Consider the following 24,574-nt stretch of genomic DNA (forward strand, 5'->3'; position numbering starts at 1 on the left):
GAAATTTTATGTACTGTGTGAAGCTGAATCAAATTTTATTTATACTGCACAAAAAACCATCCCAGCAAAATTTACTTAATAGTACACCAATTTTTCTACTGATTTATGATAGCCTATCTTTCAAACAGCAAGCTGCTATCTTTCATGAGCCTATTTTTGGATTCCATCCTGTTGCAACAGTCTATGTATTTATTTACTACAGCTTGTTAATATGCCTTGATACTTGGCAGGGTAAGTACCTTCCCTATGTTACTGTATACCTTCACATTTCCATATTAATGTTAAAATTAAAATGTTTTCAAGTTCTCTAAAAAAAAGTCTTATTGGGCTTTTAATTGGAAATGCACTGTTTATACATTAACTTTGGAAAAATTAAATCTTTACAATATTAAGGTTTCTTCACCATAAACATGGTATCTCTCTCCATTTATATTTACATAAATATATTACATATATTTATATTCCTTTGTATCTTTCAAAGAATTTTATAATTTTTTCCATAAAGTCCTTATGTACCTTTGTTAGGTTTATTTATTCCTCAATCATTTATAATTTTTGTGACTATAGAGAATGACATTTTTTTTCTACTACATTTTCTAAATAGCTGTGATTAAAGCATACCACTGATTTTTGTATACTGAGCTTATATCCAACAACCTGATGAACTCTTATCAGTTTTAACAGTTTGCTCATTGATTCTCTTGGACCTTGTAAATGGACAGCCACAGAATCTGGAAATGATAATTTTGTCTATTCCTTTCCAAACACCTGAAATAGACCCCCTGGATAAGCCTTCTTTCCTAGATGCTTGTACCAGGTGTGATTCTGCTTTCTTCTGGACCCCAACGTTACCTCTTATGGCATTCACAATCTGCATCCCACCTAATTACCTCTAACTTTAACTTCCTTACTTTATTCTAGGTTTCATGAAGAAAGAACTGTGCCCTCGGTCACTTTTTTATTATAAACACAGCTTATTTACATAACATTTTCTCAATAAATATTTACTGTAGCAAAGTAAAATGATTTTATGTATCTACACATTTAAAAATATACTAATGTATCCTTACTAAGTTATTTATAATGGATACCAAATACATTTGCAATCTCTCTTCACAGCAACAAGCTATGAGGTCTCACTCTTGCTAAATTTCATCAATTTCTTTTAAAAGCAAAGTAAAATAGACTTAGGCCCAATACAGACAGATCTATTCTTTATTACAACTTTAAGTGATAGAGAAATTGCGAGGGAGAGGCAGTAGCAGATTAAGAATTGCGGAGGAGCTGAGTAGTTTTTGGTTGCACTGATCAAAGGTAATATAACTATATCTCTTCCTAAAGTTTTTTTTTGCCAGTAATTTTAGAATATACAACTCCTAATATAAATGCCATTCAGATGACTGAATATTTCTGTTTCCCAATTGTGATAATAAACAATATTATTTAATACATTTTTAATCCAAGATCTAAAGAATACTTTATTACCAAATTTAACAAAAGAATAAGAAACTCACACTACCCAGTCTAATTTGAGAAAAAAATAACTAAGGTAGAAAAGGTTCTAGTACGATTTAAATACACCAAAGTCAAAAGCTGAATATCCAGCATTCTAAATTAAGGGTATTATACTTAATAACTTCAAAATATTCCAGAAATATTTAAAACATACCTGTCATCCAAAACAATAATAATTTCACCATGTTTAAAGGTGAGTTCATTGTCCTCCACAGCTTCAAAATCATATAAAGCTCTCACTTTCCTTGCAACTTTATTATTTGATGGAATTTCTGCAGATGGATATAAAGATTTTGTCTCTGTGTGCTGCTGCTTCTGCTCTTGCAATGATAATTCAATAGCTAGTTTGAAAAATTAAAATACAAAAAACAAGATAGCCAGAATTAATTCTTATTTTTTAAAACGTTAATAAGAAATATTACATAATGTACTATTTAATAAGAATAAATCAAGTGAATATCTTATTTGTCCAGTTGAACGCTAAACAATTAGCTTTTGTGGGGGCAGGAAGGGGAGAGGGGACAGGGCAGAGAACCATGACATTTTTTAAAATAAGTTTTTGCTCATTCCTTATTATCACAGTCTGTCATATATAGCAGCTATTATTTTTACAGCAAACAGATTGTGACATTATAATATGGGTAGCTTTCCATATAGGACAAGTCATGAACATATTTCTGTGCTTGACTCATAACTTTGGCATTAAAGAAAAGGTGAAATGTAATCTCGTCAAAGGTAGGACATTAAATACATGTTACTGACAACGCTTACGAGTTCAATCAATCTTATATCTCGTCAATTGTTTCTCTTACTTTTCAGACTCCACTAGTTTTTAGATTAGCAACACTAAATTACACGTGCATGATCCTTTATTTACCTTTAGCTATATCCTCATCTTCTTTGTTTTTGTTCAATGACGTACCATTCTTGGCAGCAACTGAGACAGTCTGTAATGTATGAGTAAAATGAACACAACTACCTTTTCAAGGAAAACACAAGCTCTATGATTATTCGCTCATGCTAATTAAAAAGTTAATTAAGTTCCACTTAAAAGTGAAGGTCTTTGTGATAATATTAAGTAGTTGTTTTCAAGCACTAAAACAGAACATCAGAATTTTCAAGAAAACATTAAAAAAATCACAAAGGGCACGAACCGGCTTACATTTTGCATAAATCTTAGTATCTGACACAGAACCTGGCATACAGAAAGTACTTAAATATGAATCTTTCCTGATTGCACTTCCTGATCTCAGTGGTCCAAGGTCTCTCATTCAGTGAGAGGTGCTATACTGCTAGAGGCACAGGGCTATGCGAGCAGTAGAAGCAAGAAGCCATGATAATGACTGAAGAAAAGAGGAGGGAGGACGCAGACAAAAGGTGCAGCTCTAGGCATACACGTTAAGCCCCCTTTTACTACTCATTGTGTTTGAATGGTGGTGGCTCTTCAGGCATAGCAGAGGACTAAGGAAGGTCATGGTTAAACTTAAAGGCATGGAAGACAGAGATGTCCAGGATTCTGAACCATCAACCAGTTCTTTAACACAGATTTTTGAGAATGACCTGCAGAAAGGACAGAGCAGGAAAATGCTAGACTTTTGTTACTTATAAGGTTTTTATCTCAAAATTCTATCTTGAACCCTTAGGCCTGGTCAGCTATAAAGGTTCTTTTTGTGTCTTCAGTCTACAGTCCAAAATTTAAAAAAAATATACAGTACTTCTCTTAGTCTCTTTGCCTAGCCCACATCCTGGAAAAGAAGAGGCACTGAGAGCAAAAGCCAAGACACAGTGTTTTTCTCCCACAGACTAAAAAAAACAACCTACTCTGTGACTCATCATCCCTGCTCCCACCCCTGTCCTACTAAAGCTACCCCCTACATCCCCAAATAAATTTCTCATCTTATAGTTCACCCCATCTTATATGTAAACTACACTATTCACTCCAGGCATATTCATTCTTCAACAAACAGGTCTTGAGCTTTCTCAAGTCCATGAACTGGTTCATGTCATTCCTTCCTTGATGACCTCTTTACTCCTCTCTACATACTGAAATACATTCCAGCCTAAAAATTCTACTCTTCACCTTCTTCACCATCCCAATCTGTAGTTAACCTGGCATCTAGCTTGTGTATCCCTCATCCATATTTGTCAATTATAACTAGTTATTTTTCACATGTATATAGTTACCCTCCAAATTGACTATAAATTTCTTGAACATAAGGGCTCTCTCACACATCTATGCCTTTTGCATGACTCTACATTCAGAGTAGCATTAAACAGATTATTTATGGATGATTCACTTCTCAAAGTTCTCATTTGTAGAAGTAATTCACTTGACAATTACAATGTCTACTCAATATAAGGCACTACGCTAGACAGACTCCTGTAGAGTGCAGGTAAGCAATGATGACTAAGATAAACCTTGCCAGCTTTTACCCAAGGTATATATCTTCAAAATAGTATAGGGTCAACCATGAGTCTGAATGATCTCTTACCTGAGAACCTGCTGAAGGAAAAGTAATTCCTTCTTCTTTCATAGATTTAATAGTTGCAGATATCAGACTAAACTGAGGGTCCTTCTGAAATTCTTCTGACCACTCCACCATTAAAGATTTCAGTTTTTCACATACTTTAGGATGAGCCTTTTAAAGAAAAGGCAGAGAAAAAAGTTGTTAAAATAAGTACTTGAATTATTTAACAAAGAGAATTACCACCAAAATTCTCTAATTTTATGAACATCAACAAAAGTCTAGCAATCCTTAGCCTAAATGAGCACTTGATAAATGCTTATTTACATTTTAATATATAGTTGTTTCTTGGAAAATTACTTTTTTTTTTTGGCGGTATGCGGGCTTCTCACTGTTGTGGCCTCTCCCGTTGCGGAGCACAGGCTCCGGACGCGCAGGCTCAGTGGCCATGGCTCACGGGCCTAGCCACTCCCTGGCATCTTCCCAGACCGGGGCACGAAACCGTGTCCCCTGCATCGGCAGGCGGACTCTCAACCACTGCGCCACCAGGGAAGCCCAGAAAATTACCCTTTTTGAACATCAACATTTATGCCTTATACAATGACAATGAATCTATTATATTCAGAGGTTATTTCTTTTATGTTTTCTTAATATTCTCAATATTAGATTAAGCTTTTCATATCAACTAAACTAAAATTCTGATATTTTTGCCACTAATAGCATGAGAATAGTGCTTCAGAGCTTCTAACAGAAATAAATTAATAACAACCCCATCAAGAAGACCCTCTCCACCCTGCTCTAAAATAAAGGCCCCCTTTGCTCACCATCTCTAATGGGAATCAGGACAGAATGGTGGTTAGTTTGGACTCTGAAGTCACAGAAACCAGAATATGAACATCAACTATGCCACTTAGTAGCTGCATAACCTTAGACAAGTTACTTAACTTCTCTTAAGTCTGTTTCTGCATCTATAAAATAGGAATGATAAGGGAGTCTAACTTCTAAGGGTTGTTAAGAGCTTTAAAAAAGGTAGCATACATAAAATGCTTAAAGCAGTGACTGCTAACCCTCAATAAAGATCAGCTATTATCACTAATATATATGATTTGGGGAGGAAAACAGTTTTTGGTATTACAAATGCAAACAACAAATTTTAGAACAGAAAGTTTTTTTCATTTCAAATCTATTTAAAATGATTTCCCTTACTATACAACTCTATTAATGCTTTATATAGTTAAAATAACACAGCATATATATTTTTTAATGACAAATTTCTTCTCTTTTTAAAATTTACCTTATTTTTTATCACAGCACGTACTTCTGTTGCAAAATCACGGGAACATACTTCTAAATGAAATATCTTTCCACAGTTTGCCACACAAGCCCCAAGAAGCTATTAATTAAAATAAAAATCAATATATAAATGTTGAGATATTATCTTACTTAACTGAAATAAATACACATTTAAAATTTGGGTCAAATAATAACAAGACTTTCGCTTACAGTTAACGCCTGCAGAGCAACATGAGGAACCTTATGATTTACCCTTTTCATTATGGCTTTTAGGCAATCTTTTGCTCTAAAAAAATGAAGAAGGTTAAGTATTCAGAATTTCAATTCAAACATTTACTTTTAAATTTAAACTTATTTGGTAGCAGAATACCTTATATATACACCTGCAAATGTCACTTCATTAAAGGACTCAATCTATCAAATGATCTTACACAATGTTTTGCTCATAGACTTGTAGAACTTAAAAGAAAAAAAAGAAAAAGAAAACTTGTTGCAAAGGTTGTACATTCCAAAATCAAAAATGAAGAGCCAAATCATTTCAAAAAAGGTCAGTCAACACAAGAGAATAATATCATATAAATTACCTTTTCATTTCTTCAAGACAGACTGAGCTTTCACAGACCAAATTCTTATCTTGTGGGAAAAAAAACTAGCAAGATATACAGTCTCAAAAGATTTAAGTATAAACATGCATGAATGCACTTTGAAAAGCTGTAATGTTAAAACAAATGCTTTCATCAGTCTTCTAAACTTCTAACGTATAATCAGTTCAGCTTGACTGCTCCATTCCATCCCCAAAGCACCATTATTTATATTCATTTTTTCATTATGATTTATTGCATTTACCTATTCATTATTGAAAGGTCTTTTTAGTATATATGTTTTATGTTATTGTATTTACCTACTTCATTATTAAACATGTCTAAGTCACAGGGGAATTCCCTAAATAATTAAGTCTATTCATTGTTAACGTGTGTCCCTGCTGTAAAAAGGCTTTAATTATGTGTTTTAATATTTCAAGTTTTTGGTCAATTCTTTTCATTTGTTCTTTCAGGATGAGGTTAACCACATAAATCCAGCCACCCAGCATGTCTTTACTTTTATCCCCCAAAAGGAAATAGTAAAAATCCCATTTTCCTTCCAAAGTTACATCAGGATAAGAGACACAGATTATTAAGTTCCTAGACATTCAGCGGGCATGACTGGGCATCTTACCCATTAGGAGTGCTTCCAACTTTGTCACATATGTCCATAATAAGACTCCAATCTTCTGTAGTGTTGTACTCATTTGTGGCCTTTTCTATAAGAGATAAGCACACACAAAAATAAGGATGTCTTGCATAACAATAAATACCAAGAAAGACATAAAAGCAGCAAGAGAAAAGCAACCAGTTACACACAAGGGAACTCCTGTAAGACCATTAGCTGACTTTTTGACAGAAACTCTACAGGCCAGAAGAACATGGCACAGTATGTTTAAAGTGATTAAAGGAAAAAACCTACAAACAAGAATACTCTAGCCAGCAAAGATATCACTCAGATTTGAAGGAGAGATGAGTTTCACAAACGAACAAAAGCTAAGAGTTCAGCACCACTAAGCTGGCTTTACAAGAAATGTTAAAGAGACTTCTCTAAGCAGGAAAGACCACAACTAGAAATACAAAAATTATGAAAGGAAAAATCTCACTGGTAAAAGCAAATATACAGTAAAGGTAGTAGATTAACTACTTACAAAGCTGGTAGGAAGGTTAAAAGACAAAAATAGTAAATTCATCTACAACCACAAGAGTAATTAAGGGATACAAAAAATGAAAAATTGTAAAATATGACATAAAAAAATTTAAAAATGTAGGGAAATGTAAGGTGGTTAGAATGTTTTTGAACTTAAGGTCATCAAGTTGGGACTTCCCTGGTGGCACAGTGGTTAAGAATCCACCTGCCAATGAAAGGGACATGGGTTCGAGCCCTGATCCTAGAAGATCCCACATGCCGTGGAGCAACTAAGCCCGTGTGCCACAACTACTGAAGCCCACATGCCTAAATCCCGTGCTCTGCAACAAGAGAAGCCAAAGCGATGAGAAGCCCGTGCACCGCAACAAAGAGTAGCCCCCGCTTGCCTCAACTAGAGAAAGCCTGTGCACAGCAACGAAGACCCAATGCAGCCAAGTATGTAAATAAAATAAGTTAATAAAAAAAGAAGTCATCAAGTCAAAAAATATACATATGATTATATATATATGTATATGTCTCGATATATCTATATGTTGATATGTATAAACTTCATGCTAACCACAAATCAAAAACCTACAATAAGGACTTCCCTGGTGGCGCAGTGATTAAGAATTTGCCTGCCAATGCAGGGGACATGGGTTTGAGCCCTGGTCCAGGAAGATCCCACATGCCGCAGAGCAACTAAGCCCGTGCACCACAACTACTGAGCCTGTGCTCTAGAGCCTGCGAGCCACAACTACTGAGCCTGTGTGCCACAACTACTGAAGCCCATGCACCTAGAGTCTGTACTCCACAACAAGAGTAGCCACTGCAATGAGAAGCCTGCGCACCACAATGAAGCATAGCCCCCACTCACCACAACTAGAGAAAGCCTGTGCACAGCAATGCAGACCCAACGCAGCCAAAAATAAATAAATAGATTTACTAAAAAAACCCACCCCAAAACCTACAATAGATACGCATACAAAAAAGAGAAAAGAATCCAAATGTAACACTAAAGATGGTCATCAAATCACAAGAGATCAAAGGAAAAAGGAACAAAAAAGAACTACGATAACAACCAGAAACAATTCACAAACTGGCAGTAAGTACAAACCTATCAATAATTACTTTAAATGTAAATGGACTAAATGCTCCAATCAAAAGACACAGGGTGGCAGAATAAATTAAAAAACAAGACTTGTATATACATGCTGCATACAAGCAACTCACTTTAGATCGAAAGATACATACCAACTGAAAGTGAGTGGATGGAAAAAGGTATGTGTTCCATACAAATGGAAACAAAAAGAAAGCTGGGGTAGCAATATGTATATCAGATAAAACAGACTTTAAAACAGACTGTAACAAGAGACAAAGATGGACATTACATAATGATAGAGGGATCAATCCAACAGAAGATACAACAATTGTAAATTATGCACACAACGTTCAAGCAGCTAAATACATAAAGCAAATATTGACAAACAGAAATGGAAATATTGACAGTAATATAATAATAGTAAGGGACTTTATCACCCCATTTACATCAATGGACAGATCATCCAGACAGAAAATCAATAAGGCAACACTGGCCTAAATGACACAATAGAGCAGATGGAACAAACATATATAGAACATTTCATCCAAAAACAGCAGGATACACATTCTTTTCAAGTGCACATGGAACATTCTCCAGGAGAGATTATATGCTAGGTCAAAGAACAACTCTCAATAAATTTAAGAATGAAATCATACCAAGCATCTTTCTCTGACTACAGTGGTATGAGACTAGAAATCAACTACAAGAAAAAAACTGCAAACACAAACACATGGAGGCTAAACAATATGTTACTAAATAACCATGAGCCACTGAAAAAAAATCAAAGAAAAAATAAAAAAAGTACCTGGAGACAAATGAAACTGGAAACATAATGATCCAAAATCTTTGGGACACAGCAAAAGCCGTTCTAAGAGGGAAGTTTATAGCAACAGAAGCCAGGCTCAGGAAACAAGAAAACTCTCAAATAAACAACCTACACCTAAAGGAACTAGAAAAAGAAGAACCAACAAAATGCAAAGGTTAACAGAAGAAAGAAAATAAAGACCAGAGCAGAAATAAATGAAAGAGAGACTAAAAAAACAATAGAAAAGATCAATGAAACTCAGAGCTAGTTCTTTGAAAAGATGAATAAAATTGATAAAACTTTAGACAGACTCAACAAGAAAAAAAGAGAGGGCCCAAATAAATAAAATCAGACATAAAAGAGAAGTTATGACTGACAATGCAGAAATACAAAGGATCATAAGAAATTACTATGAACAATTGTATGCCTGTAAAAGGGGCAACCTAGGAAAAATGGATAAATTCCTAGAATGTACAATCTCCCAGGACTGAATCAGGAAGGAAAAAAAACATGAACAGACCAATTACCAGTAAAAAAATTGAATCAGTAATTCAAACAAACAAACAAAAACACCCTCCAAGAAACCAAAGTACCAAAGTCCAGGACCAGAGGGCTTCACAGGTGAATCTATCAAATATTTAATGAAGAGTTAACATCTGCTCTTCTCAAACTATTTCAAAAAACTGAAGAGGAACGAATGCTTCCAAACTCAGTCTACCAGGCCAGCATCATCCTGATATCAACACCAGACAAAGAAATCACACAAAAAAAGAAAATTATAGGCCAATATCACTGATAAGTATAGATGCAAAAATCCTCAAAAACATATTAGCAAACCAAATTCCACAATACAGTAAAAGGATCATACACCACAATCAAGTGGGATTTATCCCAGTGATGCAAGGATGGTTCAACAACCACAAATCAATCAATGCGATACACCACATTAACAAAGTGAAGAATAAAAATCATATGAGCATCTTAATAGAAACAGCTTTTCACAAAATTCAAAATCCATTTGTGATAAAAACACTCAATAAAGTGGGTATAGAGGAAACATACCTCAAAGTAATAAAGACCATATATGAAAAACCCAGAGCCAACCTCATACTCAATGGTGAAAAGCTGGAAGTATTTCACTTAAGATCAGAAAAAAGACAAGGATGCCCACTCTTGCCACTTTTATTCAGCAGAGTATTGGAAGTCCTACCCACAGCAACCAGACAAGATAAAGAAATAAGGGGAATCCAAATTAGAAAGGAAGAAATAAAACTGTCACTGTTTGCAAATGATATACTATATGTTGCTTTTCTATATGTTAATAACAAACTATCAGAAGGGGAAATTAAGAAAATAATCCCACTTACAATTGCATTAAGAAGAATATAATTCCTAGGAATAATCTGACCAATGAGGTAAAAGACCCATAGTTAGAAAACTACAAGAACTGAAGAAAGAAGTTGAAAACAACGATGTCCTGTGTTCTTGGATTGGAAGAATATTGTTAAAATGACCATACTACCCAAGGCAATTTACAGATTCAATGCAATCCTTATCAAAATACCAATGGCATTTTTCACAGAACTAAAGCAAATAATTCTAAAATTTGTACATAATCACAAAGACCCCAAATAGCCAAAATAACCTTGAGAAAGAAGAGCAAAGCTGGAAATATCACACTAGCTGATTTCAAACCGCTAAAAAGCTACAGTAATCGAAACAGTACGGTCCTGACATAAAATAGACACATGGATCAATGGAACATAATAAAGAGCCAAGAAATGAACAACACACTTATATGATCAATGAATCCATGACAAAGGAGGCAAGAATATATAATGGGGAAATAAATTCTTCAATAAATGGTGTTGGGAAAACTGGAGAGCTACATGCAAAAGAATCAAACTGGACTACTTTCTCACACCATATACAAAAATAAAGTCAAAATGGATTAAAGACCTAAATGTTAAGACCTGAAACCATAAAACTCCTAGAAGAAAACATAGGCAGAATGCTCTCTGACATCAGTCTTAGTAGTTTTCTTTGGATATGGGAAGGGAAGGGAAACAAAAGCAAAAATAAACAAATGGGACTACATCAAATTTAAAGATTTGGCACAGTGACGGAAACTATCAACAAAACAAAAAGGCCACCTACTGAATGGGGGAAGATATTTGCAAATGATATATCTGATAAGGGATATCCAAAATACACCAAGAACTCATATAACTCAACATCAAAAAAAGCCATCAACCCAATTTAAAAAATAAGCAGAGGAAATGAATAGACGTTTTTCCAAAGAAGACTTACAGATGGCCAACAGACACATGAAAAGATGCTCAACATCACTAATCACCAGGGAAGTGCATATTGAAACCACAATGAGATACCACCTCGCACTTATCAGAATGACTATCATGAAAAAGACAACAAATAACATGTGTGTTGGCAAGGATGTGGAGAAACGTGAACTCTCGTGAACTGCTGGTGAAACTGTAAATTGGTGAGCCACTATGGAGAATGGTATGGAGGTTCCTCAAAAAATTAAAAATAGTACTGCCATGTGGTCCAGCAATTTCACTCTGGGTATTTACCCAAAGAAAATAAAAACAATAATTCTAAAAGATATATGCACTTCAATGTTCACTGCAGCATTATTTATAAAAGCCAAGATATGGAAGCAATCAAAGCGCCGAGCAAAAGATGAATGGATTAAGATGTGGTGTGTGTATATACATGTATGTAATGGAATATTACTCAGTAATATTCTAAAAAAATGAAAAAAATAAAATTGCCATTGTGACAACATGGATGGATATAAACAATATTATGCTAAGTGAAATAACTCAAAGAGACAAATACTGCATTAACTCACTCATACGTAGAATCTAAAACACAAAACAAAATGAAACAAATCGAAACAGACTCAACAAATGTGGGTGGTTGTCAGAAGGGAGGGATTTGGCAGGGTTGGGGGGGGCAATAGATGAGGGGAATATTTTAAAACTTCAGTTTTAAAATAAATAAGCCACAGAGATAAAAATACAGGATTAATAATGCTGTAATAACCTGATATGGGCACAGATGGTTACTAGACTTATTATTATGGTGATCATTTCATAATGCACCCAAATGTCAAATCACTATGTAGTACTCCTGAAACTAACAATATTTTACATTAACTATACTTCAGTTAAACTACAGTAAAATAAAATAAAATAAAAATACCAAGAAAGGCACAGTAGTTAAGATTGAGAAGTCTTACCTTTTCTTTTGCCAAATATAAAAGTTGCACAGAAAGATTTCAGACAATGAGTACTTTTATTAATTTCAATTTTAAGTTGTATAATTAAATGTGCTGAGGTACACCAATAAAATGTCTTCTAAATAATTAAATACTAAATAAATTTCAAATGATCAATAATTCTACCAAATTCTTACTTCAAAGAAAGCCTTAAAAATGTGTTACAATATAAGGAAACATGGAGTGAACTGCTCACTGAAGCATTTTTTTAAGAGCAAAAAGGAAAATGGATTAAGAAAATACAGTAAATTCATATAACAGAATGTGAAAATGAGTTATAAAGAACTGAACTGTCCAAAAATCTGTAAATCTCAAAATGATGATTTGTTTGGCTTATGCTGAGTTTAAAAAGCTTATATATAACATTCACATGAACTTTTAAAACAGCTAAATTGAGATATAACGCACATCCCAATACAATTCACCATTTAAAGTGTACAATTCAATGTTTTTAGTATATTCACAGAGTTGTGCAACTATCACCACTATCTCACTTTAGAACACTTTCATCATCCTAAAAATAAATCCCTAACCATGGGAAATCACAGCCCATTCTCCCCCTAGACAACCACTAATCTACTTTGTTTCTATACGTTTTCTGGACTTCACATATAAATGAAATCATAAAATATACAGTCTTTTGTAACTGGCTTCTTTTACTTAGTATAATGTTTTCAAGGCTCATCCATGTTGAAGCAGGTATCAGTACTTCATTCCTTTTTACAATGTTGAATAATATTTCATTCTACAGATATACCTCATTTTATTTATCCGTTCACCAGCTGATGAACATTTGGGTGGGGTTTTCTTTGTGGTTTTTCTGGCTGAGTTTGAATAATGCAATGCTGCTATGAACATCTGTGTACAAGTTTTTGTGTGGATATATGTTTTCATATCTCTTTGGCATATACCTAGGAGAACTGCTGAGTTGTATGGTAACTGTTCAATTTTTTTAGGAAATGGCAAACAGTTTTCCAAAGCAGCTGTATCATTTTACATTCTTACTAGCAATATATGAATGTTTCATATAAAATTAAAACTTTCTGTTTTAAAAAAACATTTAAAAGTATGCTCTATTCTTTAGATATACATATACAGACAGTAAATATATTAACATATGCACAAGAATAATAAACACCAAACTGGAGGTGGATGGGGAATTAAAACAATGTACACAGGGACTTAATTGTATTTGTAAACTTTTGTTTACTAAGTTGCAAAGTGAGTATGCAGAAATTCTTTATTTTATTCTCAGTATCTTTTTTTGTGGTCTGAAATATTTCATGATCAAAATAAAAATTAAAAATGTAAATTTTTTAAAAGCATGGTCAAACTATAATAATTTAATTATGTAGCATGTTTACTCTTTTACAATTTCAATCTCAAGAGGGACAATACAATTTTTTTCTACTAGTATAGAGAAGTGGGGATATAAAAACTAGCACTTTAGAAACATTTTCTTTATGTCTTTTCCCCTTTTAATAAATATATCCTATGATTTCAAATACAGACAAACCTGGGTACTATATACATATAAGGGTACTATTATCACTATGGTGATAGGATGGTAGGAATCTAGAGTAGCTCCTTTTCTAAAGGCAAGGGATAGTAAAAGAAACCAAAAAAATAAACAGGCTTATTAGCAAACAGCTATACTTTGCAAGTAGGAAAGAAAAATACAGAATCCAGTTGACCTCAATTAAATACTGTAACAAACTTTTAAAAATTATGCAAATTGGGGGCTTCCCTGGTGGTGCAGTGGTTGAGAGTCCACCTGCCGATGCAGGTCCCGCGGGTTCATGCCCCAGTCTCCGCAGCGGGAGAGGCCACAGCAGTGAGAGGCCCGTGTACCGCAAAAAAAAAAAAAAAAAAAAATGCAAATTGCCTAACACAATTTAAGGATAAAAGGCAATTATTCTGACATATGTGACGAAATGACAAGTCAGAGACTTCAGAAAAGTAATATATTTTTGCCTACCATAAGTTCTAGACTCAAGCACCAAGCTCTGTAGGTGGAAACATATCTACTCAGGTCCAGCTTCTTCCCTTGTACAAAGATGACTAACTCTTCTACAGGGAAAGTCAGACCAGGCTATATTTTTCAGAGGTTTAAAATGCTTAACTATTTCTTAATTACATATCTAATAATTCCAGTGAATTCAAAAGTACAGACAAGAAAAAAAAGAAAGCAAAAATCTTCTAATTCTACAAACCTCTTGGAAAACTATGATGCATATTTTCCCAGACTTCTTCCTATATATGTATATGGAAAAATAATAAAAATATGTGTAAAACTAAACAAAATAGGCTTATAAGTATAAGGTGTCCAAAGAGAGCACCCAAAAACTGATAACCACTTCCCTGCCAAATGAACAAGTTGAGAAACAAAACAAAGAATAAAATATTACTGTCATTACTAATAGAAGCTTTAGGTGTGCTGGACAAATGGGCTTGCTAATAGCCCCAGAGGTGGACATGTTAGCACTAGAAAGAAAAAGAGCTCTCCCTCAGGGGTGAGCCCCTGCACAACTTATTCCATGAAGAAATCACTAAATGGCTGTGGAAAGACTAGCTAGCTGCTATGCTGACAAAGGGCATCAGTAGGGCCAGTTACTCCCTAATTTACCAATCAGATAAGATACCGTGATCATACTAAATGTATCATTTCCTAACCTGCATTTCCACTTATAATAAACATCTCTCCATGTTCATAAATATATGTCTATACTAACATTTTTAATAGCTGCATGATGCACCACTGTATACAGTGTGGCCACAAAGTGCCTATACAAGCTAGTGAGAAGTCATCAGCAAACTATAATTTTAAATACATCAAGTACTCAGCCTCTCTTCTTTGATACACTTACTGTTACCATTCATATTGATGTCCCACATAGAATAAATACAAAATAATTAAAAGAGGTCAGGACTTCATGCATAGGCCTTTCTGTAGATGTGTCATAGCATACACACTTAATCTTATCTACTGTCTGTCTCTGCCACTGTTACTCTTCCTCCACCCAATCCTCAGAAGGAATGTAGACTGCATTATGGCAGGAATTTTTTGTTTTGTTTTGTTCACTATTATTATTTCCAATTCATAAAACAGTATTTGGTGCACATAGCAGGTGCTGAGTAAATATTTGTCGAATGAATGAATGATGCTCATTGCTCCTTCATATCCTATAACCCTGGTACAACGGCTGTAAAGTGGGAAACAATAGCAGAACTTCTGATTATATGAACTCTAAAAGCCTTTAAGAGGCCCCATGTGTCCCCAGTGAAGTCTGTGCAAACTTCTGGACCAGTTAAGAGCTTCACCGCTGAGCAGACATCAAGGGGCTGCACAGGATCAAGCTTCAATAGCAACACCCTGTGGCAACAACAGGCAACAGCACTCGGGCGCTTAAGAGGGAGGTTCCAGTTCTCTGCTTGTTTACTAAAGAGGAATGACAATACCTCTGGGAATTTCAACAGGCAGACAAGGTAAGTGCGGAAGGGAATGCCTGAGAAGGAGGCAAAGGACTTCTTGTACAGTGATATATAGGTGACTAACTTTTTACCTTGAGTCTGAAGAACAAATCACATATATTACATATGACTTGCCAGCTTCATGCTCAACTCTTCTCTCTGCTTATAATCGATGGGGTTTTGTTTTTGCTGTACAGATTGATCTTTTTTTTTTAAATGTCATTTGGCAATGTTATAACTACCTGAGATTAAATATTCACCCGTATATTTTTCTGTATATATATTATTTACAGGCAAATCCTTAGTCTTTCTGAAATTTCATTTGGCACATGGAGTGAGGCATGGACAGAAAAGTATTTTTATAAATTATTTTCAGTAGTTCCAACATCTAAGAATCTATCCTTTCCTCTCTGATCTGAGAAGCCAGCATAATCAATTACCGAATTTTGCCAGTACATATGTGTATGAGTACAAATACACACACTCACAACCACTCATGCCCACCCCCCACATGCAAATGAGTCCGATTTTGGACCATCCAATAACCTATTTCTGCTAGAACTCAACTTTTAATGATTGCTTTTTCAATTTTGGCGATGTGATACATAATTAAATGTGAAGCCTTTTCAATACCCCTCAAAATCCTTCTAACAATTTCAAAAATATCTAAACAGAATTGTTTTTACTTGATGTAATCCTTATAGAAAATGGAAAAATCCTGACTTACTCTATCCAGCATAGTTTACTTTCAACAAATACAGGACTCACAATTACTCTTTTCAAAAAGTATAAAATCTAAAGACTTTATAATGGCCTGCCAAAAAGGATTTCATTTTTCAAGTGAACGAAGTAACAGTTAAATTATGTACTTAGGAGTATTTTAAACTCCTGGAAAAATTTTAACTATTATAATTAAGGAACCATTCTTTTACAGCATGTCACTTTGCCCAGCATTGGGGCCATATCTCACATTATCCTATGTCAAATTCATATAGGGGGAGAGAGTTCAAAGAGCCCTCCTGGGGCCTAAATGCTAAATTTCTAGGGTTTGGTGGGTGTAAGTTATAACATTTCATCACCAGGTTTTGATTACTGTATATAGAGAGCTTCAAATACACAGTGAAATACTTCAGAAAGGTTCTAACAATATCATAAAGAATCAGTCCATCAATACCTATAACGAACAAAAGAGTCACCCTCTACAAAGTCCATTATGTTCAACACACAGCATTAAAAAGAATTCAAGTCTACCCATAAAACATTTTTTTAAAATAAACTTATTTATTTATATATATATTTTTGGCTGCATTGGGTATTCCTTGCTGCACGGGCTTTCTCTAGTTGCGGCGAGCAGGAGCTACTCTTCATTGCAGTGGCTTCTCTTGCTGCGGAGCACGGGCTCTACGCGTGTGGGCTTCAGTAGTTGTGGCTCGTGGGCTCTTGAGTGCAGGCTCAGTAGTTGTGGCGCACGGGCTTAGTTGCTCTGTGGCATATGGGATCTTCCTCGACCAGGGTTTGAACCCGTGTCCCCTGCACTGGCAGGCAGATTCTTAACCACTGCATAACCAGGGAAGTCCAAGTCTACCCATAAAACTTTTAATAAAATAGGCTTCTTCAGTAATATAAAAAAAAAATTAACTATGAAAAACAAGAATGCCCAAAAGAGATCTTTAAAGCTTCTCCTACTATGTTTGAAAATAAAAACTCATGACTTGTCTGCTTTCAACCATGGCAGAATATCTGATACCAGATTTGCTATTCTACCGAAAACAAGGATAAAACTGGCCAAAATATACAAAGCAACTGTGTTCAGGAAATGAATAACAAGCAGTGCACATCTGAGGTCTTTGAGGGAAGGGAAATATGAAGTGAGCCTCTCGATGGCCCCAGTGTTCTGCCTGGGAACACTTTCCTGTCCCAACACAAGGAGGACTAGCTCAAATAAAGCAGCTAGGAGACAGCAGATTTCTGAGCACAGGGATTTAATCATGGGTCCTCGTTGCTCAAGGGCTGTGCTATACACACCCACACCCACATCCACACAGGGTGAGGCTCTATGAGGTCTAGCACAGATAACCTACTATGAGGCTGAAAGGTTGTGCAATGCAAGGAGTCTTTTAAAGTTCCTGTTACGGACTGAATGTCTGTGTCCCCACAAAATTCACACCTTGAAGCTCTAACCCCCAGCATTGCTGTAGTTGGAGACTAGACACAAAATAAGTAATTAAGGTTAAATGAGGTCATAAGGTCGAAGTCCTGATCCAAGAGAATGTGTCCTCATAAGAAGAGACACCAGAGAGTTCACTTGTCTTTCCTCACACGTACAAAGACGAGGTCATGTGAGAACACAGTGAGAATGCAGCCATCTGCAACCCAAGGGGAGAGCCCTCACCAGAAACCAACCCTGCTGGGACCTTGACCTTGGACTTCCAGTTGCCAGAATTGTGAGAAAGCAAATTTCTGTTGCTTGACTACCTAGTCTATGGTATTTTGCTATGGCAGCCCAAGAAGATTAATACTCCACCCAACTAGAGTAGAGAGAACATTTCAGGCTATCAGTTGAAACCCCCGAAAGGCTAAAACACCTTAGGAGTACAGGTACCGGAAAATTTAGTACAATATTGAAATAGGCCTACCTCACAAAGAAAACCAGGCCAGACAAAAACCTAAAAGATTCTCCAATAATATAACTACCTGACAGAACAAAATTCAACACTCTTTTAAAGGAAGACAACATAATCTAGCCTCCTTACAAAGAATAAGGAGTGACCAGCGTAATATAAAAAAATCACTAGATGTGCAAAAAAGTGTCCCACAATCAAGATAAAAATAATCAATAAAAAAGATAGCATAGGGCTTCCCTGGTGGCACAGTGGTTGGGAGTCCGCCTGCCGATGCAGGGGACACGGGTTCGTGCCCCGGTCCAGGAGGATCCCACATGCCGCGGAGCAGCAGGGCCCGTGAGCCATGGCCGCTGAGCCTGCACGTCTGGAGCCTGTGCTCCTCAACAGGAGAGGCCACAGCAGTGAGAGGCCCGCGTACAGCAAAAAAAAAAAAAAAAAAAGCATAATCCAAATGTTAGAATTAGCAAAAAAGTACTTTAAAGCAGATATTATATATTTTTTTCAAGAACTTAAAGCAAACGATGGTCATAAGTGAGTAGATGATGAGTGCCCAGCAGAAAAACAGAAACTATAAAAATAGAATGATATACCCTGAGAAAACCATAATTCAAAAGGAGACATGTACCACAGTGTTCACTGCAGCACTATTTACAACAGACAAGACATGGAACCAACCTAAATGTCCATCGACAGATGAATGGATAAATAAGATGTGGCACACATATACAGTGGAAAATTACTCAGCCATAAAAAGAAACGAAACTGATTTATTTGTAGTGACGTGGATAGATCTAGAGTCTATCATACAGAGTGAAGTCAGAAAGAGGAAAACAAATACCATACACTAACGCATATATATGGAATCTAAAAAAAAAAAAAAGGTACTGATGAACCTGCAGGGCAGTAATAAAGACGTAGACATAGAGAATGGACTTGAGGACACGGCGGGGGGATGGGGGGAGAGGAAGCTGGGGCAAAGTGAGAGTAGCATCGACATACATACATACATACGCTACCGAATGTAAAATAGTTAGCTAGTGGGAAGCAGCAGCATAGCACAGGGAGATGAGCTCGGTGCTTTGTGATGACCTAGAGGGGTGGGATAGGGAGGATGGGAGGGAGGCTCAAGAAGGAGGGGATGTGGGGACATATGCATGCATATGGCTGATTCACTTTGGTGTACAACAGAAACTAACACAGTATTGTGAAGCAATTATAGTCCAATAAAGATCTATTTTAAAAAGTGGTATACCTAGAACTGAAGATACAACATCTCAACTAAAATATTTCACTAAATGGGCTTAAAACAGATTGAAGACTGCAGAAAGAATCAGTGGAGAAAACCTGACAAGCCTCTTAGATAGCCTCATCCACCAGAGGGCAGACAGCAGAAGGAAGAAGAACTACAATCCTGCAGCCTGTGGAACAAAAACCACATTCACAGAAAGATAGACAAGATGAAAGGCAGAGGGCTATGTACCAGATGAAGGAACACGATAAAACCCCAGAAAAACAACTAAATGGAGTGGAGATAGGAAACCTTCCAGAAAAAGAATTCAGAATAATGATAGTGAAGGTGATCCAGGACTTTGGAAAAAGAATGGAGACAAAGATCAAGAAGATGCAAGAAATGTTTAACAAAGATCTAGAAGAATTAAAGAGCTAACAAACAGAGATGAACAACACAATAACTGAAATGAAAAATACACTAGAATGACTCAATAGCAGAATAACTGAGGTAGAAGAATGGATAAGTGACCTGGAAGACAGAATGGTGGAATTCACTACTGCAGAACAGAATAAAGAAAAAAGAATGAAAAGAAATAAAGACAGCCTGGGACTGTCTTTATTTATAAAATAAAGAGACCTCTGGGACAACAATAAACGCAATAACATTCGCATTATAGGGGTCCCAGAAGGAAAAGAGAGAGAGAAAGGACCTGAGAAAATATTTGAACAGATTATACTCGAAAGCTTCCCTAACACGGGAAAGGAAATAGCCAACCAAGTCCAGGAAGCACAGTGAGTCACATACAGGATAAATCCAGGGAGAAACACGCCGAGACACATAATAATCAAATTGGCAAAAATTAAAGACAAAGAAAAATTATTGAAAGCAGCAAGGGAAAAATGACAAATAACAAACAAGGGAACTCCCATAAGGTTAAGAGCTGATTTCTCAGGAGAAACTCTACAAGCCAGAAGCGAGTGCCATGATATACTTAAAGTGATGAAAGGGAAAAATCTACACCAAAGATTACTCTACCCGGCAAGGATCTCATTCAGATTCGATGGAGAAATCAAAAGCTTTACAGACAAGCAAGAGCTAAGAGAATTCAGCACTATCAAACCAGCTCTACAACAAATGCTAAAGAAACTTCTCTAAGTGGGAAACACAAGAGAAAAAAAGGACCTAGAAGAACAAACCCAAAACAATTAAGAAAATGGTAATAGGAACATACATATCAATAATTACCTTAAACGTGAATGGATTAAATGCTCCAACCAAGACACAGGCTTGCTGAATGGATACAAAAGCAAGACCCATATATATGTTGTCTACAAGAGACTCACTCCAGACCTAGGGACACATTCATACTGAAAGTGAGGGGATGGAAAAAGATATTCCATGCAAGTGGAAATCAAAAGAAAGCTGCAGTAGCAATACTCATATCAGATAAAATAGACTTTAAAATAATGTTACGAAACAAAGAAGGACATTACATAATAATCAAGGAATCAATTCAAGAAGAAGATATAACAATTATAAATATATATGCATCCAACATAGGAGCACCTCAATACATAAGGCAACTGCTAACAGCTATAAAACAGGAAATCGACAGTAACACAATAATAGTGGGGGATTTTAACACCTCACTTACACCAATGTACAAATCATCCAAACAGAAAATTAATAAGGAAAAACAAGCTTTAAATGACACAACAGACCAGATAGATTTAATTGATATTTATAGGATATTCCATCCCAAAACAGCAGATTACACTTTCTTCTCAAGTGCACATGGAACATTCTCCAGGACAGATGACATCTTGGTCACAAATCAAGCCTCAGTAAATTTAAGAAAACTGAAATCATATCAAGCATCTTTTCTGACCACAATGCTATGAGATTAGAAATGAATTACAGGGATAAAAACGTAAAAAACACAAACACATGGAAGCTAAACAATACTTTACTAAATAACCAAGAGATCACTGAAGAAATCAAACAGGAAACCAAGAAATACCGAGAGACACATGATAATGAAAACATAACGATCCAAAACCTATGGGATGCAGCAAAAGTAGTTCTAAGAGGGAAGTTTATAGCTATACAAGCCTACCTCAAGAAACAAGAAAAATCTCAAATAAACAATCTAACCTTACACCTAAAGGAACTAGAGAAAGAAGAACAAACAAAACCCAGAATTAGTAGAAGGTAAGAAATCATAAAGATCAGAGCTGAAATAAATGAAACAGAAACAAAGAAAACAATAGCAAAGATCAATAAAACTAAAAGGTGGCTCTTTGAGAAGATAAACAAAACTGATAAACCATTAGCCAGACTCATCAAGGAAAAGAGGGAGAGGACTCAAATCAATAAAATTAGAAATGAAAAAAGAAAAGTTACAACAGACACTGCAGAAGTACAAAGCATCCTAAGAGACTGCTACAAGCACCTCTATGGCAATAAAATGGACACCGTGGAAGAAATGGACAAAATCTTAGAAAGGTATAATCTTCCCAGACTGAACCAGGAAGAAATAGAAAATATGAACAGACGAAATCACAAGTAATGAAATTGAAACTGTGATTAAAAATCTTCCAGCAAACAAAAGTCCAGGACCACATGGCTTCACAGGTGAATTCTATCAAACATTTAGAGAAGAGCTAACACCCATTCTTCTCGAACTCTTCCAAAAAATTGCAGAGAAAGGAACACTCCCAAACTCATTCTACGAGGCCACCATCACCGATACCAAAACCAGACAAAGATACTACAAAAAAAGAAAATTATAGACCAATATCACTGATGAATATAGATGCAAAAATCCTCAACAAAATACTAGCACACAGAATCCAACAACACATTAAAAGGATCATTCACCATGATCAAGTGGGATTTATCCCAGGGATGCAAGGATTCTTCAATATACGCAAACCAATCAATGTGATACACCATATTAACAAACTGAAGGAGAAAAACCATATGATCATCTCAATAGATGTAGAAAAGCTTTTGACAAAATTCAACACCCATTTATGATAAAAACGCTCCAGAAAGTGGGCACAGAGGGAAACTACCTCAACATAATAAAGACCATATATGACAAACCCACAGCAACATCATTCTCAATGGTGAAAAACTGAAAGCATTTCCTCTAAGATCAGGAACAAGACAAGGATGTCCAATCTCACCACTCTTATTCAACATAGTTTTGGAAGTCCTAGCCACGGCAATCAGAGAAGAAAAAGAAATAAAAGGAATACAAATTGGAAAAGAGGAAGTAAAACTGTCACTGTTTGCAGATGACATGATATTATACATAGAGAATCCTAAAGACACCACCAGAAAACTACTAGAGCTAATCAATGAATTTGGTAAAGCTGCAGGATACAAAATTAATGCACAGAAATCTCTTGCATTCCTATACACTAATGATGAAAAATCTGAAAGAGAAATTAAGGAAACACTCCCATTTACCATTGCACCAAAAAGAATAAAATACCTAGGAATAAACCTACCTAAGGAGACAAAGAACCTGTAAGCAGAAAACTATAAGACACTGTTGAAATAAATTAAAGATGATATCAACAATTGGAGAGATATACCATGTTCTTGGATTGGAAGAATCAATATTGTCAAAATGACTATACTACCCAAAGCAATCTACAGATTCAGTGCAATCCCTATCAAACTACCAATGCCATTTTTTACAGAACAAGAACAAAAAATCTTAAAATTCGTATGGAGACACAAAAGACCCTGAATAGCCAAAGCAGTCTTGTGGGAAAAAAACAGAGCTGGAGGAATCAGAGTCCTTGACTTCAGACTATACTACAAAGCTACAATAATCAAGACAATGTGGTACTGGCACAAAACCAGAACTATAGATCAATGGAACAGGATAGAAAGCCCAGAGACAAACCCACGCACCTATTATGGTCAACTAATCTATGACAATGGAGGCAAGGATATACAATGGAGAAAGACAGCCTCTTCAATAAGTGGTGCTGGGAAAACTGGACAGCTACATGTAAAAGAATGAAATTAGAACACTCCCTAACACCACACACAAAAATAAACTCAAAATGGATTAGAGATCAAAATGGATTAGAGACCTAAATGCAAGACAGGACACTATAAAACTCTTAAAGGAAAACATAAGAAGAACACTCTTTGACATAAATCACAGCAAGATCTTTTTTGATCCACCTCCTAGAGTAATGGACATAAAAAGAAAAATAAACAAGTGGGACCTAATGAAACTTCAAAGCTTTTGCAAAGCAAAGGAAACTACAAACAAGGTGAAAAGACAACCCTCAGAATGGGAAAATATATTTGCAAACGAATCAATGGACAAAGGATTAATCTCCAAAATATATAAACAGCTCATTCAGCTCAATATTAAAAAAGCAAACAACCCAATCAAAAAATGGGCAGAAGACCTAAATAGTTATTTCTCCAAAGAGGGCATACAGATGGCCAAGAAGCACATGAAAAGTTGCTCAACATCACTAATTATTAGAGAAATGCAAATCAAAACTACAATTAGGTATCACCTCACACCAGTTAGAATGGGCATCATCAGAAAATCTACAAACAACAAATGCTGGAGAGGGTGTGGAGAAAAGGGAACCCTCTTGCACTGTTGGTGGGAATGTAAATTGATACAGCCACTATGGAGAATAGTATGGAGGTTCCTTAAAAAACTAAAAATAGATTTACCATATGATCCAGCAATCCCACTACTGGGCATATACCCACAGAAAACCATAATTCAAAAAGACACATGTACCCCAATGTTCACTGCAGCACTATTTACAATAGCCAGGTTATGGAAGCAACCTAAATGCCCATCGACAGACGAACAGATAAAGAAGATGTGGTACATATATACAATGGAATATTACTCAGCCATAAAAAGGAACGAAATTGAGTCATTTGTTGAGACATGGATGTATCTATAGACTGTCATACAGAGTGAAGTAAGTCAGAACGAGAAAAACAAATATCGTATATTAACACATGTATGTGGAACCTAGAAAAATGGTACAGAT

The 24,574-nt window shown here is 35.7% G+C and overlaps 1 protein-coding gene across 5 annotated transcripts in view; it reads right to left on the minus strand.

Moving 5' to 3' along the window:
• Positions 1-24,574, minus strand: part of STAM2 (signal transducing adaptor molecule 2) — a 48,711-nt gene that overhangs the window by 13,481 nt on the left and 10,656 nt on the right. For all 5 annotated transcript variants that reach the window (XM_033400052.2, XM_004276806.4, XM_033400054.2 and 2 more), the window contains exons 2-7: positions 6,489-6,573; positions 5,484-5,559; positions 5,275-5,373; positions 4,008-4,154; positions 2,393-2,462; positions 1,670-1,856 (exon numbers count right to left, since the gene is read on the minus strand). In XM_033400052.2, coding sequence (XP_033255943.1) covers positions 1,670-1,856; positions 2,393-2,462; positions 4,008-4,154; positions 5,275-5,373; positions 5,484-5,559; positions 6,489-6,573 — 664 coding nt within the window. The remainder of the gene's footprint in view (positions 1-1,669; positions 1,857-2,392; positions 2,463-4,007; positions 4,155-5,274; positions 5,374-5,483; positions 5,560-6,488; positions 6,574-24,574) is intronic.

The sequence above is a fragment of the Orcinus orca genome, chromosome 7 (assembly GCF_937001465.1).
Source record: "Orcinus orca chromosome 7, mOrcOrc1.1, whole genome shotgun sequence".
In the NCBI taxonomy this organism is placed as follows: domain Eukaryota; kingdom Metazoa; phylum Chordata; class Mammalia; order Artiodactyla; family Delphinidae; genus Orcinus; species Orcinus orca.